Source organism: Pezoporus flaviventris, unplaced genomic scaffold, assembly GCF_033815535.1.
Source record: "Pezoporus flaviventris isolate CSIRO_AGI_PZ_B2104156 unplaced genomic scaffold, CSIRO_AGI_Pfla_v1 ptg000007l, whole genome shotgun sequence".
NCBI lineage: Eukaryota > Metazoa > Chordata > Aves > Psittaciformes > Psittacidae > Pezoporus > Pezoporus flaviventris.
Window position 1 is genome coordinate 85,909,423 of NW_026892555.1, and position 14,338 is coordinate 85,923,760.

General features: G+C 40.3%; 1 protein-coding gene across 2 annotated transcripts in view; it reads right to left on the reverse strand.

Annotated features, from left to right (window-relative positions):
- The window catches only part of DUSP22 (dual specificity phosphatase 22), a 50,612-nt gene extending 47,092 nt beyond the window's left edge, over window positions 1-3,520 (reverse strand). Inside the window, exon 1 of one of the 2 annotated variants that reach the window (XM_061449352.1) lies at window positions 3,336-3,359. In XM_061449352.1, coding sequence (XP_061305336.1) covers window positions 3,336-3,344 — 9 coding nt within the window. In that variant the 5' untranslated portion in view covers window positions 3,345-3,359. Of the gene's footprint in view, window positions 1-3,335 lie in introns of both variants that reach the window. The other variant, XM_061449356.1, reaches the window with a different exon arrangement.
- Between the last annotated feature and the right edge of the window lie 10,818 nt (window positions 3,521-14,338).

Here is a 14,338-nt window from a genome sequence, read left to right on the forward strand (position 1 = left end):
ACCTAGATCTTTTGGGATTAGGACCTTGGCTTCATCTTATGACTCCCCCTGTCCCCAGCCTCTCCGACCTAGCAGTGTGCCTGGCCCTGCCTCAGCACACAGCAGAACAGGGGAACACCAGTGAGACACTAATTCTGTTTTTTAACTATTCCTGAACCTATCCCTATTGAGGCTCCACAGAGTTTGGGGGATGTATTATGCCATCATGAGCCTCAAAACCATCATAGCAGTCTCTCTGTAAGGCCACAAAGGATAACTATTCCGGCTTAATATACTGTACTTCTCCCTTCCCCCTCAGAACTGCTCAGAAGCATAGCAGTGAGCTTGATCGCAGATGCTGGCTTTAATATTTCATTGGCAAAGCTCTCCAGAATGTAATTTACTTTATTCTCATGCTGTGCAAAATAGAACTGAGGTCCAAATGGTATGAATCATGGCTTGCAGTAATAACTACTAAACACATCATGCCCCCAAAGTGATAGGATTCCTTGTCAACAACTTTGGCAAGTAGTTTCTTTTTTGTGAGAAAGAAAGGGTAAACAATAAATAATGTCCATGATAACTGCAGGGATCTGTGTTGTGCTATGAGGACCATATAACTGGAAGGCCTTACGGTCAATAAGCTGGAAATCTGGACTCAGCAATTCACTTCTCCATAACTCAGCTTCTCTATCTGTAAAATGCAAATAACAGGATTTCTGACCTTTGTACAAAGCCCTAAAAAGTCCCATGCACAAGTACAACAATCCATGTGAAATTGTTATATCAGGAAATATGGATGGAAGACAAGTCTATCTAACTTAGTATCTGACATTTTTTTTCTGAATGGGAAGTGTTATGCATTCCCATTCTGAATGGAAACCTTGATTCTGTTTTATTTTCAAGTTTCATGTCTCACTTCAGGATGCCTACTTCAGCCTGCAGTGGTTTCCCTTATTAGAATGTTATTGTATGCATGCAGCATTTTACAGCGAGAGAGAAAAAATTAGAGTGGGAGAGAGTAACGTACTGAGATGAAAAAGCAGTGGGAGGAAATCCACTTCTCTCTTAAGCTTTTACCGTGATGTATAGTATATACTTTTCCTCTCCACACGTCTATTCACAGAGGAATCCTGATACTGTTGCCAGACCTCTCTTGACAGTTATTCCAAAACACTATTGTTTTAGTTCTTTACCTGTTGTTTAATAAACTACTACATGATGCATTTATGGGGGCAGATTTGCATCAAGCCTGAATTATCATGAAGTGTTTATTCATTGTCATTTCTCAAGACCTTATTCCCTGTGCTTAGCATCTGCACTGTTTCTAGTATTTTGGAACTCCATTTTAAAAAGCGAGCTGTCCTGGATAGCTTGAATAAATAGTCTGATGGATGGATAGACTGAATAAATGAACACAGAAAATAAGAGCAAAAACCTCTTGGTGAATCTCATAGATTTCAGTATCCCTGAAAAGAGCTCACTTTAGCATGGCCTGTAGTCCTCCAAATCTGTGGATCTTTATACTTCTTGTGATATGAGGATGATAAATTAAGTAGTCCCGACTTCTTGACTTTACACACGAATGTATTTGGCAATGGCAAGTCTTCAGCAGCAGCAATTGCCTTCTAGGCAATTGCCTGAAAACTAACAGTCAAACTGATACCAAAACTGAACCTTGTTAAAAAAATTAGACAAAACTTTTGCTTTGGCAGTACACTGAGCTTACTCACTTAAACATAAGTAAGTAAATACTCTCTGCTTCTTATCTTCTGATCTCACTTTCTGTAAACCCTGAGCTCACATTCCACCATAGGCAGAAGGCATGTTGGCTACCCATGATCTGTCAGGAACTGATAAGACCTGGGCTGGGTTCCCCTGAAGCGGCGTCACAACTTAGTTCTCAGAGGAGGCAAGAAGGGAGATAAAAAGGATGTTTGGTCAGAAATAGCCAGTGGGATGGTTTTCCTCTGAAACAGAGCAATTTGACAGAATGGAATTTTTTCATCAGAAATAAATAATGAAACCTTTTCATATATAGCACTAGGCTTGTTTTCTGTCTGTGCTGAGAGGGAGGTCAATGGAAGGGAAAGAGCTTGGAGGACTTATTGCCCTTTCTTTTAATATTTCTACTTGGTAATAAGCACTGCTAAAGCACATCAAAGCCTGTTTTCTGGATAGAAGAGGTATCCCCTGATTTACTGCCATGTATCCACAGAGCAGAATTCATTGATCATTTGATAAATTCACTGTCTTAAGGCCAAATTTGGCTTTTGTTATGTCACTCTGAATCTGCAGTAACTTTGTCAAAATCAGTGGTGTTGCAGCAAGCTTTAAGTCCTGAAACTGAAGGGAGTTACCGCTGTGGTTTACTTCAGCAAAAACCAGCTTTCAACAAGCTATGAGTAGCTGGAAGACCATCACCTGCTTCTGCCTCGTACTCCTTCCTCCTCCTTCCACTAATAGATAATATAAACAGAATATGGAGTACACTGTGGTGAAAGGACTGAGCCAGCAGATGATGCTCCAATGTGGCACAAAGGAGGGCTTGGCAGAAGGCAGGTCTCAAAAAAAAAAAGAACCAACAATTCAGACAGGAGGAACAATGCTTAGAGAATGGCTGAGAAAAGTGTATAGGATAATTTAGATGTAGGTTAGCTGCCATGGCAACTGTGTACCAAATTACTGCACTTGTGTCTCTGAACCTGCCAACAGCTACTTTTGTTCGCATGTACTTCAGGCTTAAAAGAATCCACCTTAAAACACACAATGGATTACAAATGAAGTGCAGATACTGGGATTGCTGTGGGGTGCTTGGTTTAAATGTTTAGAAAATAGAGACAGAAAAAATAATACACCATGAAAATTCTGATTTTAATCTCTAAGTGGTTAAAAACTACACAATTTCTTTAACATTTATAGCAGTCAGTTCTAACCCTTAATTTGTATAGCTTTGACTTGCATATATTACTAGGTCAACCCCACACCTTTAGCTCCAATGCATATATAAGAAAGAAGTTGGTCCTAGCAGCAGCTCTGTTGATTTTTCACTGTAAGAAACAGACACATTATAAAAAGAGTAAGACATTTTATTATAATCCAGGATTCTTTGGAAATACGGTAAAATATTAGATCCCTAAAGAAAAGAAACAAGGCTATCAGAAAGCGTGCTGCAAGGCACATGTGTGTTATTAGTTACTAAGAATAGTCCATTGCTGAGTGTGAGGGAAAATATCCAAATGCATTTGCTTGATAAGCTAGCTATGTATTTGTTTCTCTGGGCACATGTCGGAGTGTCCTCAAATGGAAAATTAATGTTACAATAACTTAACCTCTCTTCCAGTTCATGTACATACCCAGTTCATGTCCCTAAAGGGACACAGCTTTCCCAACATCTCTCTGCAGCACCCTGTAGACCATAGTATCCATTGGACTTCACTTACATGGTCTATGAAAACTCTTCAGAGTAGAAAGAGGTCAGTTTTGAAATTCACATTGGAACTTGGTGAACATCATTGACATGCCAAGCCACCAGCTGAGAGCCATTAGGATGTGACCCACTGAAGCCAGCAGGAATCTTTGAATCAGCTTCTATGCAGAAGACAGTGTGGTCAGAGCCAAGAGGTAGTTCACCATCCTTCCACCATCATGGTACTCAGCATAGACTGTAGGTTTTGGTAATCACTGCCTGCCTCCTGCCAAAACAATGGGTAGAGATCTTTATTTTGATGACATTTTCCCAATAGCTTCTGCTTAAAGGGGTATGTCTTAAAATGTCCTGTGTTTGGAAAACTGAAAACTTTTAAAGCTACAGTTCTTGATTACATATTTTATTTTCTTGGCCAAGATGTAAGATAGTAGCCCTTAAATACTACTTATGAAAACCACAGTCCAAATACTTACATTTCCAACGCATCCACTACATTCTCCAAGTAGACTCAGTTACTCCTGAAGCCCTTGCATTGTTGCTTGTACTGGTGGCTCACTCCTGATACAATACTATCCAGAGTTAGCAATTTGCTTTTTCTTGCAGAGTTTTCAATTGGTTTGGGTATTTTGGCCTGTTGTAATTATCTACCTGATGGTGAGAGGAGAGCCCCTCCAAAGTTGCTTCCAAGCTACTTGCTTACTTAGAAAGTCTGGCAGGATGTCTCCAGTGCATCTGAGATTCTGCACAAGCAGGACACTTCAGTGCGCTGTCTGTGAATGTTCTGTGAGGCAGCTGAGAATGGGAGATTAGTGGGTTGCAGAGCCCAGAGCCCACTCTTAGGCAAGAAACATGCCTCTTTGGGTGTATCAGTATAAACCATTAAGATGTTCTCAGGTTAAGTAGCAGACCCAGTGCCCCTTGCCTGTCTTCTGCAAATTATAATTAAAAAATGTGTTTTCTCTCTAAGTATATGGTCACCTGAGACATTCTGGATCAGTATGATCGCAACTGCTCTCAGCAGCTGTTTAGTACCTCTGGGGATGTGAACCATCTCAAGCTCAGGAAGCAGTAACAATGCCAGGACTTCATATTCTACTGTTCATTTCTATATCTGTCTCCCCATACTTCTGCAAATTTCCATTCTTCTAGCATCATCTGCTGAGCACTGTGTCTGCTGGGCAAAGTATCAACTGCTAACAAACTATTCCACTGATAAGGCCTGGTTAAGTACAGATTAACATCTGATGTTGATATGTAAACCTGTGCTCCACTGCACAAGGTGTAAATTCAGGGTCATTACACTAAAGACATTTTCAGACATCATAATCTGCCATATGCCTTGTCCAGTACAACAGTAATCAGTAAATTTATGTCACAGAAGAGAATTACTAGTGTGAGATCAGTCTCATTTGCTTTCAGGTTGACAGTTTATTGATCTTCTTTTCAACAAGTGTCTGTCCAAGGGAAGAACTGCTGGAATTGCCAATACTGTCTTCCTTGTTGTCATGCTTTAAGTCCATCTGGCAACTGGGTTGTACCATGTAGACACTTGTATACACTCTGTTCACTAAGCTGAAATATGTCTCTGTACCTACTGGACACCTTGCAGTTGCAGGACGTGTTGCTCACATCTGTCTCTGAGCTTTTTAAGTGTTTCTCTGATGTTTCATTGTGGTATTTTGGAGTCTTGGTCATCCCCTTTGCTAAAGCACCAGCAGCACCTAGCAAGCTTTTAACCTGTTAGGGGTTAGCTCAGGTCTCCCTGTGTTCTCTTCTGAGGCTTTTTTTGTTTGTTCTGATCCTTCGGTCCTTTTGTCTGGGACTTGGTTACATACACAACTTGAGACATTGGTTCTCAGGTTGTACGCTTCTCTATAGTTTCACTTTCCTTTGTGACTGCAGGTTAGATCTACTCTCTTGGACAGTTCATTTTACCTAAGGATGTAAGAGCAGCTGGTTTAGGTCATAGCAAAGATCCATATAGCTTCACATCTTCTCACAACAGTGGCAAGTAGTGGACATCTATGGGAGACAGGGTGAGTACAAAGGGTTCCTTCCCCTTTTATATTTTCCAGTTTCTGGCAACCAGCAGGTCAGGTTTGTGAGTCAAGGGCACACCCAGTGCCTGGTCTGAATGTTAAGCTGGTGTTTTTATGTTAACATTTACAGTGATGCCAAGAACTCTCCTTGAGTGACAGCTGCTCATTCAGAACCGTTTGCATTGGTTAGGGCTATATTCTTCTCAAATGCACTGTTTTGTATTTATTAGCTATGTATTTTCTCTGCCATTTTGCTGCCCAGTCAGTTGAGAATGTGAGATCCCTGTGCTACCTTCTCAGGCAGCTTTTGTTTTTGACTATTGGAAGCAACTTTGTATCATCAGCCACGTTGGCTATCCACCATCTCTTCCAGCCCATTTGTCAATGTGTTGGACAGTGCAGGACCTGGCACAGTCTCCTTCCCCTGCCTTCCTCTTGCAACTTCCTTTAATTGTGAAAAATGATCAGTGGTTCCCACCGTTGCTTTTCATCCTCTAACTAGTTAATAATTCATAAAAGGACTTTCCTTCAAACTAAGGCTTTTTAATGAGCCTTTTGAGGCTTGGGAATCCTGTGTAAAGGTTTCTGAAAAATGCCACTACACAAATGCTGGGGGAAATTGTACTGGGGAGAAGGGTGGGGAGCAAGGAGATGTGTTTGCCTCTGAGACCAGTAAGTTTTTAGACTTCTGATGTCTAAGCTTCCCCTTAACCTACGAAAATTGTGTGGTCTGCCAGAGCACTACTTGTGAAAAGCAGTATATTTCCACTGAAATAAATCTGGTGATGTTGATGATACTGCCTGAATGGTCTGCTTATCAGTAGATTTACTGAGTTTTGTTTCATTAACTCATGTCTTTGAACATGGGTCTGTAAGCAGAAATACTTTTGTCTCTTCATTGTGAACAATTCTACTCTGTTCAGATGGAGTCAGACCCAGCTGGAGAGAATGCAATAGTCAAACGCTAATTAGACTTGGGTAGGGTTAATGCAACCTTCTACTGATGTCCATGAAGGCACACTCAGGGTTTATATTTTTACTGCCTAACAGGAACAGCTTATGCTGCCAGTGAAGTCAATAAAACTTTGTCATTGATTCAGTAGGAACAGGAACACATTTGTCATAAAAGATTCACCTGACCTAATCTTTTTGTAAATAAAGAAAGAAGCTATTTCCGGAAATGTCATACTGTCTTTTTTCATTTTATTATTATTATTTCACCTGCTTTGATGGTTACCTTATTTGTCATCTGGCAGAAAATGAAACTCATTTTATACTCTCTTAATATTCAAATAGAGCTATACTACATGTCAATGGGCTTGTATTTAGGAGTGGCTCCAGCACTGAGTAATTTTAATATATTATATAGTTGATAATATCTGACTAAATATTCTAAAATATGTCACTATAGAAATGAAGGTAGGTTTCCTGTGTGGCTTACAGTATCATACTAAAATACTAAAAGAAACCTGACTGGGTTTCAGTTATGAAATAATAGATACTGAGCCATTTTCAGATTTGCTCCATATTGCCAAAGTGTTTAAACAGGTGTGTTTCACAAAGTTTGTGAAACAAAAACTCAGCTGAAAGCAAATCAACATTAGGAAGCAAAACCAGTGCTGAGTGATAGTGTTTAAAAACTGAGAAACAAGAGTGGTTTTAAACAGCAACTGAAAAGATGCTTTGATGTTTTTTAAGCGCTCTAAAAACATGTTACAATTTTCTGCAGTTGTGTACAAACACATTGCATCTTATCTTAGTGTTGCTTCTGTAGTTCAGATTGTACCCATCAAACATTAACCTCTTCTATGAGCATGTCAGCAGTTTTTGAAGATTAGGAAAACATGTCCATGAGCCTGACTGCTAAAAAAACTTTTTTTTTTTTCCCCAGGGTACTATCTTATGGATACAAATAGGGAAAAGTGGCAATGAATCTAAAAGCCTTGGTATATTCACAAGACCAGCAGTTATCCCATTGGTTTGCAGGAGCAGGCAAACCCCTCTGCAGCAAATGCAAAGGCAGGACAGATAGTGTTTGCTGAATTCAAGTGATACCTGTAATCAATACCTTCACTGGACATCAGCTGAGAAAGGACCCTTCCCTTGCACTGTGAGCTGGACACCTTCTGATCACCATGCAGAATGACAAGTGCTCTCCCTCTGAAACATGACAAGGCTCAGCAGTAGCATAGGCAGAAATATTTGGGTCAGAGAATGCTAGCAAAAGCCAAGGTGAACAACATGACCGGAGGAGAAGTTAAGAAAATCTTAAGAATTCTGTCTGGTTTTACATAAGTCCCTAAAAGCCTTGAATTCATTGGAATTCACTAAAGACAAGTCACTTCATGCTATAAAGTGTACAGAAGCCTTTTGCAGAAGCATTTATAATGTGTAGCTCTCTGACATGACTTAGAAAGATAAGACATGAACAATGGAGAGTTATTAACATGAATAATTTTCCATGAAAATTGGAAGCACTGCAGAACAATAGGATGGATATGGCTTAATGGCACCAGGTTGTCTGCAGGGCTGAACATAAGATATCACTGTAGAAAAGAAATAACAAAGACAAAAGTTACTAGAACAAAACTGCTTTCAGAAATATGCTGTGGCAGCTGGACCCCAAGATCCCTTTTCCTGGAAGTGTTTCCAGAGATTCAGTGCCCAGAAAACATGCCTGAAAAGCCAGAGGTAAAAGACATGCAGATTTTCCAAACCTGAAGAACTTCAAAAACCCAACACATGAATCTAAACATCTTCACCTTATTCACCTTCATTCCACATCTTGGGTCAGCCGGATGACAGATGTATTTGCAAAAGTCATCTTAGCATCTTATATTAAATATGTTATCCCCTTCAGTACAGGAAAAAAGAAGAAACATAAAGAGATGAGCAAATTAGTATTTCCACACATCATTTTGTGTATTGTCTTTTCTGAAAGCAGTGTCTTCAGTAGGAAGGATGTAGGTTAAAGGAGGGCTAATGAAAATTGCAGGCATTGGGATAAACATCCCCTGGGGTATGTAGTTGCTGCTATGACTTTCCCAAGACATATTTCTGCCATGTATGTTGCTATGACTCACAGCTGAGCAGCAGAGCTGGTGCTAGGCCAGGTGGCAATAATTTATGCTGGTTGAAATACCAATCCCAAGAAGCTCAAGGGAAAAAATGTTCATACACCACACAAAGAAATGGCAGCTGTTCACTGGCTCTCCTTGCTGAAGCCTCCTCCACTTGCACATAACTGTCACCTATAGGAGTGATCATACAGAAGAAAAGTATTTCCATTTGACATTTTGGTGGACAATCTTATGTAGCAGCAAGATGCTGTCTGAAACACTCAGACCTCTTCCAGTTTATTCACTCCAACAGTGGGGATTATTTTATAACACGTGACCAGAAATAATATTTTCTTCAGTTCATCAGGAAACAGACCAACGCAAAGCACTGGCTCTTGAGGAACAGGAGCTATGACATCCTGTCCCTGCTGCACATTCAGTGCCTCTGTAAGACATTCGAAATAGACCTTTCATAAAAAGGGGTGATTTTGCTGAGTCAAGTGATACTGTGTGTCTCTGTCTTCAAAAACCCCTAACAAAGTTTATGTTTTATTTGAAACCAAAAGGTGATGGCCAGCTCCAGTCCATCAAGTGCAACATTCACTGAAAAGCCTAAAAGTTTTCTGATATAGAAAAGGTCACCCTACCATTTCTAGTACTGTGGGTGAGTGGGTGCAGGGAGGGAGGGAAGGAAGAAAGGGAGGAGGAAAGGAAGGGTGGAAAGAAGGCTGGAAGGAGTGATTCTCTTATTCTAAGATTGCTGTATGTTGATGTTTGGGAGGTCTATGTTGATGCTGCCTGTGTGAGCTTTTCTGTGTTTACACAGAGGATTTTGGTCTCTGTGGTCCTACCTTCAGTGCATACTTGATTCTCTACTGAAAAATTTAATGCCAGGTTTTAAAATCAAGAAGCTGATTCCCTCTGTCCGTGTGGCAAAACCATAATGAGGAAGAAAATATAAATGTTTTCTTTATTCTGTTGCAGTGATGTATCATTACTCAATCCAACACCCAAAGCGCAGGTTTTCTGCATCTGTGGAAGCAAGATTACCTTGTTTCTGCAGTACATATTTATCCAACTCCCATTTTATCATTCCTGTTAATATCTGTCCCTCAGTCATCTCACTAGTCCTCCCAGACCCCTTCTTATTTCCACATTGCAGCTCCATGCCTTACTGTTTTTCTAAAGACGAAACCTCAGAAGAATAAAACATGAAGAGTAGATGGGTCAAACACTAGTTACAGCTTACTGCTTGCTTCTTTTTTTATGAAAGTCTGCCCTTTACCTTCATTTCTGCCTTCCAATAATCTGGGCTTCAGCCACTGAGATTTAAAGCAACTTTAATGCAGAGTTTGATTTTGGACCTTTTTTTTGTTTGTTTTTCCAGAGGAGTGGCTGAATTTTTCTGGTTAAACTCGTTTCCAGTATAAAAGTTGGGCTTTTGAAGTAAATGAAAATACCTACTTTCTCAACCAGCTTACGAGAAGCAATGGGATGAAGAGAGATGAGACTGAGTAGTGTTTAATGCTTCTACCAGCAAATTCATAGTTTTCCATGTAAATAATATATTATTTATGTCCTGGGTTCAGCAGTAGCAGTCATTTTTCTACTTAGTAGCTGGTGCAGTGCTGTGTTTTCAACTTTAGTCTGAGAACAATGCCGATAACACCAATGTTTTTAGTTGTTGCTAAGTAATGCTTAGTCTGATCAAAGATTTTTCAGCCCCTCATGCTCTCGCCTTGTTATTTCTCCTACCATTATTACTGGCAGCAGCAGTGGTTTGTGTTATGCCTTAGTTACTGGACTGTTCTTATCTCAACCTGTGGGAGTTACATTCTTTTGATTCTCCTCCCCATCCCTCAAGGTGGGGGGGAAGAAAGGGAGGAGTGAGTGAGCAGCTCTGTGGTGCTTGAGTTACCAGCTGGGCTTAAACCACACCAATTTAACATATTTTTTTTTCCTACGGGGAAAACATGTCAGTAAGCCTTCCTTCCAAACTACCTCTTCATCTTTGGAACTTGAGACTAATTCACAGGTACGTATATTACCAACATGCTGCTGTGTAAGCACAGATACATGATGGAGAAGAGTCCATCATGGAATAGAGGTGGCTGATGAAGTTTCTGTTTAGAGATCTAGGTGCCATAGGGAAAGTGAATAGGTAATGGCTATCCCTCATCTCTCTTCCAATACAAGATCTAAAGGGGCATCAGGTAAAACTTAAACAGACCAAGTAAAACAAAGTGGCCCTTTATACATTGATTTAAACTGTGGAAATCCTTGCTGTAGAAAGAGTGTGGATACAAGGTGCTGTATGGGCTCAATGAGCAACTGGAAAAATCCATAAAGAATCACTGAATAGGAAAGCCTTTGGCAATAGAAGTCCATAAGGTACACATTACTGAAGGCCAGAACAAGATTCTGGAAAAGTTTTACTATATCCTTACCTTTTAATCTCCCCCTAGACATCTTCTGTCAGCCACCATTGGAAAAGGGCTAAAAGAACATTCCATCTGACTAGTCCGACCAGGTGTAATAGTTCCTTTGTTCTTTAACTTTGACACTGTCCTGGGTTCAGCAGTAGCAGTCATTTTTCTCCTTCATAATAGCTGGTGCAGTGCTGTGTTTTCAACTTTAGCCTGGGGAGGAAGAAGAAGGGGAATGAGCAAGTGGCTGCATGGTTCTGAGTTACTGGCTGGGCTTAAACCATGATAGACACAAAATAAGGATCTTTCATATACAGCAGTTATCTACTGCTCACTGAGCTCACCAAAAGTATTGTTCAGCTTTATCAGTTCAGCTAGACTTAACACCTCAAGGGCACTTCTGTGTAAAGTGCTTCCAGTAATGGGGTTTCACATTTGTCATCTTCAGTATTTCCCATCATAGATGTGCATATTTTCATGTATAACATGATAGCGTAAATCCAACCTGATCTCTAGAGCTCATGATGGCTTCTTACCTTGAAATTCTTGACATTTTCTCCACAGTATTATATTATGTCCCTTAACAATATTCTATGCAAACGCACTGCTTTCAGAGTGACTGGAATATAATGCGCAGCAAAGGGAGTCCTCCTGTATACAGTCTAGCTGTGGAAGTCCTTGCTGCTAAAGATTGAATTTTCTCACACAGAACCAAATCAAATATCGTTTCCTTTACTTGGTCACAGCTACAAGCAGGGCAGAGATAAAATCAGGGGAAAACTCCTTCTCCAGTGCAAGTGATGATGTCAGCTGTTCCTACTGAATTCTTCCATGGTGACTTCAGAACAGAGTCACATTTACACTGGCCTTTGGTTCTCCTTGGCTTTAGACACAGATCTCTTTTTAGTGAGCCTTCAGTGACCCCATCGTTGTATTAGTTTGATGGCTGTCCAAAGAGAAGGTTGCCATTTTAGCAAAAATGCAGGAGAAGTCGTGACAGTTACATGGGCAGCAGCAAAGTCAGAAGCACTACACTTGTTGGAAATGTAAAACAGGCCTTGAAGTTACTCCTAGATTAAGAAACAGAAAAAAAACTATCCAGTTCCTGAGAACAGGTGCCCACCTTAGCTGCATTCTAGCATCAGCTTGACTAGAGTCTGACCTCAAAACACACCTATTCCTATTTCACTGACACTCTGGCAATGAATCATAGATGCCCAAACTTGTGAGAAACTATGTCACACTCCAGCAAGTAACCTAGAACTTGCACATGGTGCAAGTCTCTCCCTAGGACCTGAAATACACTACTTCTACTGTAAATTTTATACTTACCAACTGAATCAATGCCCAGGTTGCTGTTTAGCTGGAAGTCTGCTATGTGCTTTGCATACTTCTTGTGTGCTTGTGACATTCAAGCTACTGTTTCATTATGTTGTGGCCCCTGAGACACCCTTTGATACTGAAGTAGTTCTGCCTTGCCTTGAGCACAGTGTCACTTGGTGTGTGGCACAGAGGTGAGAAAACTGACTTGGTCTGGCACCTACACAAGTACATGGCATTACAAGATCATGAGATGTAACTCCCAGTCTCAAATATTATTACTTATGTATTTTTTCCATCACACTTAATATTATGGGTAGTTTCAGTTGTCATCTATGAGTTGAATTTTCAAAACCGCAAAGTGTCAGCCTAACTCTGCTTCCACCAAAATCAACAGCAATTTTTATTGAGTTTGGTTTTGGGTGATGGCTGCACACTATGGGGCATTTCATCTTGTATTTTGAAAGCCAAAAAGAACATCCAAACAGAAGACCCAGGGTGAAGGCATTCTGGATAAATTAAATCCTTCTTTTTAATTCTGGCTCATATTCCCCAGAATGTTTTAAAGATGAGGAAAGGTTTGACCATGAACATTTCAGATGGGTGGGGACATAAACCTGGGTTAGAAATATGGGCAGGTCAGCCATTGAATCACATAAGGATTAACTTCCCATCTACCAATGTAAATAAAACTGAAGTTCTCTTGCCCCTAGAGCTTATAGGAGTTTTTTAAAAAAGTCTCAGCTCTTTCTGTGCCATACCTCCAGGGCTTGTACAAAATTGCTTTTGACCTGAAACCTCATTCACTGAAACTTCTGGCACTTTATCCTAATGCTGAAATCATCCTTTTATAATTAAATGATTGTACCATTCTCTAGCATCCAGCAGGGTCCTCGAGTTTCACGTCGGGTCACAGGGAGGATGGTTAAGCACGCGAACAGGTGCCCAGAGAGACTCTGTGTAACCAAAACCCAGCTGGGCAAGGCCTGAGCAACCTGATCTGACTGGGACACGCTCCCTGTTTTGAGCAGGAGCTTGGATTAAGTGACCTCTAGAGATCCCTTCCAACCTCAGTCAGTTTCAGCCTCAATGATTCACCGTCTTTTTTTCCTTATATCCCTTACTGCTAATGGATCTCACATAAAAAATGCAGCTATTGTAGTTCTTCCCTTCCAGCCTTAGCCTTTCATGACTTTTTTTCCTTTGGGTATTCCTCTACCATCCTGATGGTTTCATTATTTTATTAGTCTCATGGTGTCTAGCCACCAGCTTTAAAGACAACATAGACAGAACTTTAAGCCTTTCTCCCCAAAACCTTCTCCACAGTCTCTGTCATCAAGACAACACAAACACAACTCTTCAACTCAGCCTCTTGAGCTCACTGTTATATGCCACCTTTTACTTATCCAGTTCTGTAAATCTACATTTTCAAGCTGTAGCTAAATATTGCAGGTTCTTTGTACATCGGATCTCTTGCACTCACCTCGTCCTTTCAGTCGTCAGAGATCTGACATAGGGATCCAGATATCTGAGTTTTATATTTGGTGTTTTATCTACTTCTATACATCATTTTGTGTGGGGTTTTCTTTTGCAGACTCACTTAAGATATTTTACAGTATCACAGATTTTTTGCTTTCCAGTATCATTTCTTTTGTTAAAAGAGTTCATCTCTTCAGTTAATTAAAAAAGATAGAAGCTGAAAATGAAGATCAATCCCATGATTTTAGCGCTTCTTCCAGTTCTCATGTCCCATCTTTATTACTGGATGACAGGAAGGCTGGTAGCAAAGATACTGGATTTGAGATCCGTAAAACTTGGGGTTATTTCCTGCATTTCAGTAGGCCTACAGTGCAGAGCTTCAAATCAATTACTCCAGAGACAATAGTAATTCATTTGGAATACCTGAAGACTTTTAAATGCCTAATTCATATTGTGAAAGTAGAATTCTTTATTTAAAGCTACCTTCTGTATCTATTTGTCTGTTGAAGTCTAAAGGGTAAACATATCCAAAGGCTGTGCTAAAAACGGCACCTCAGGAAGATGGGGATAACACTCTTTCCTCCCTCTTACCCTTCTTCATGTGCC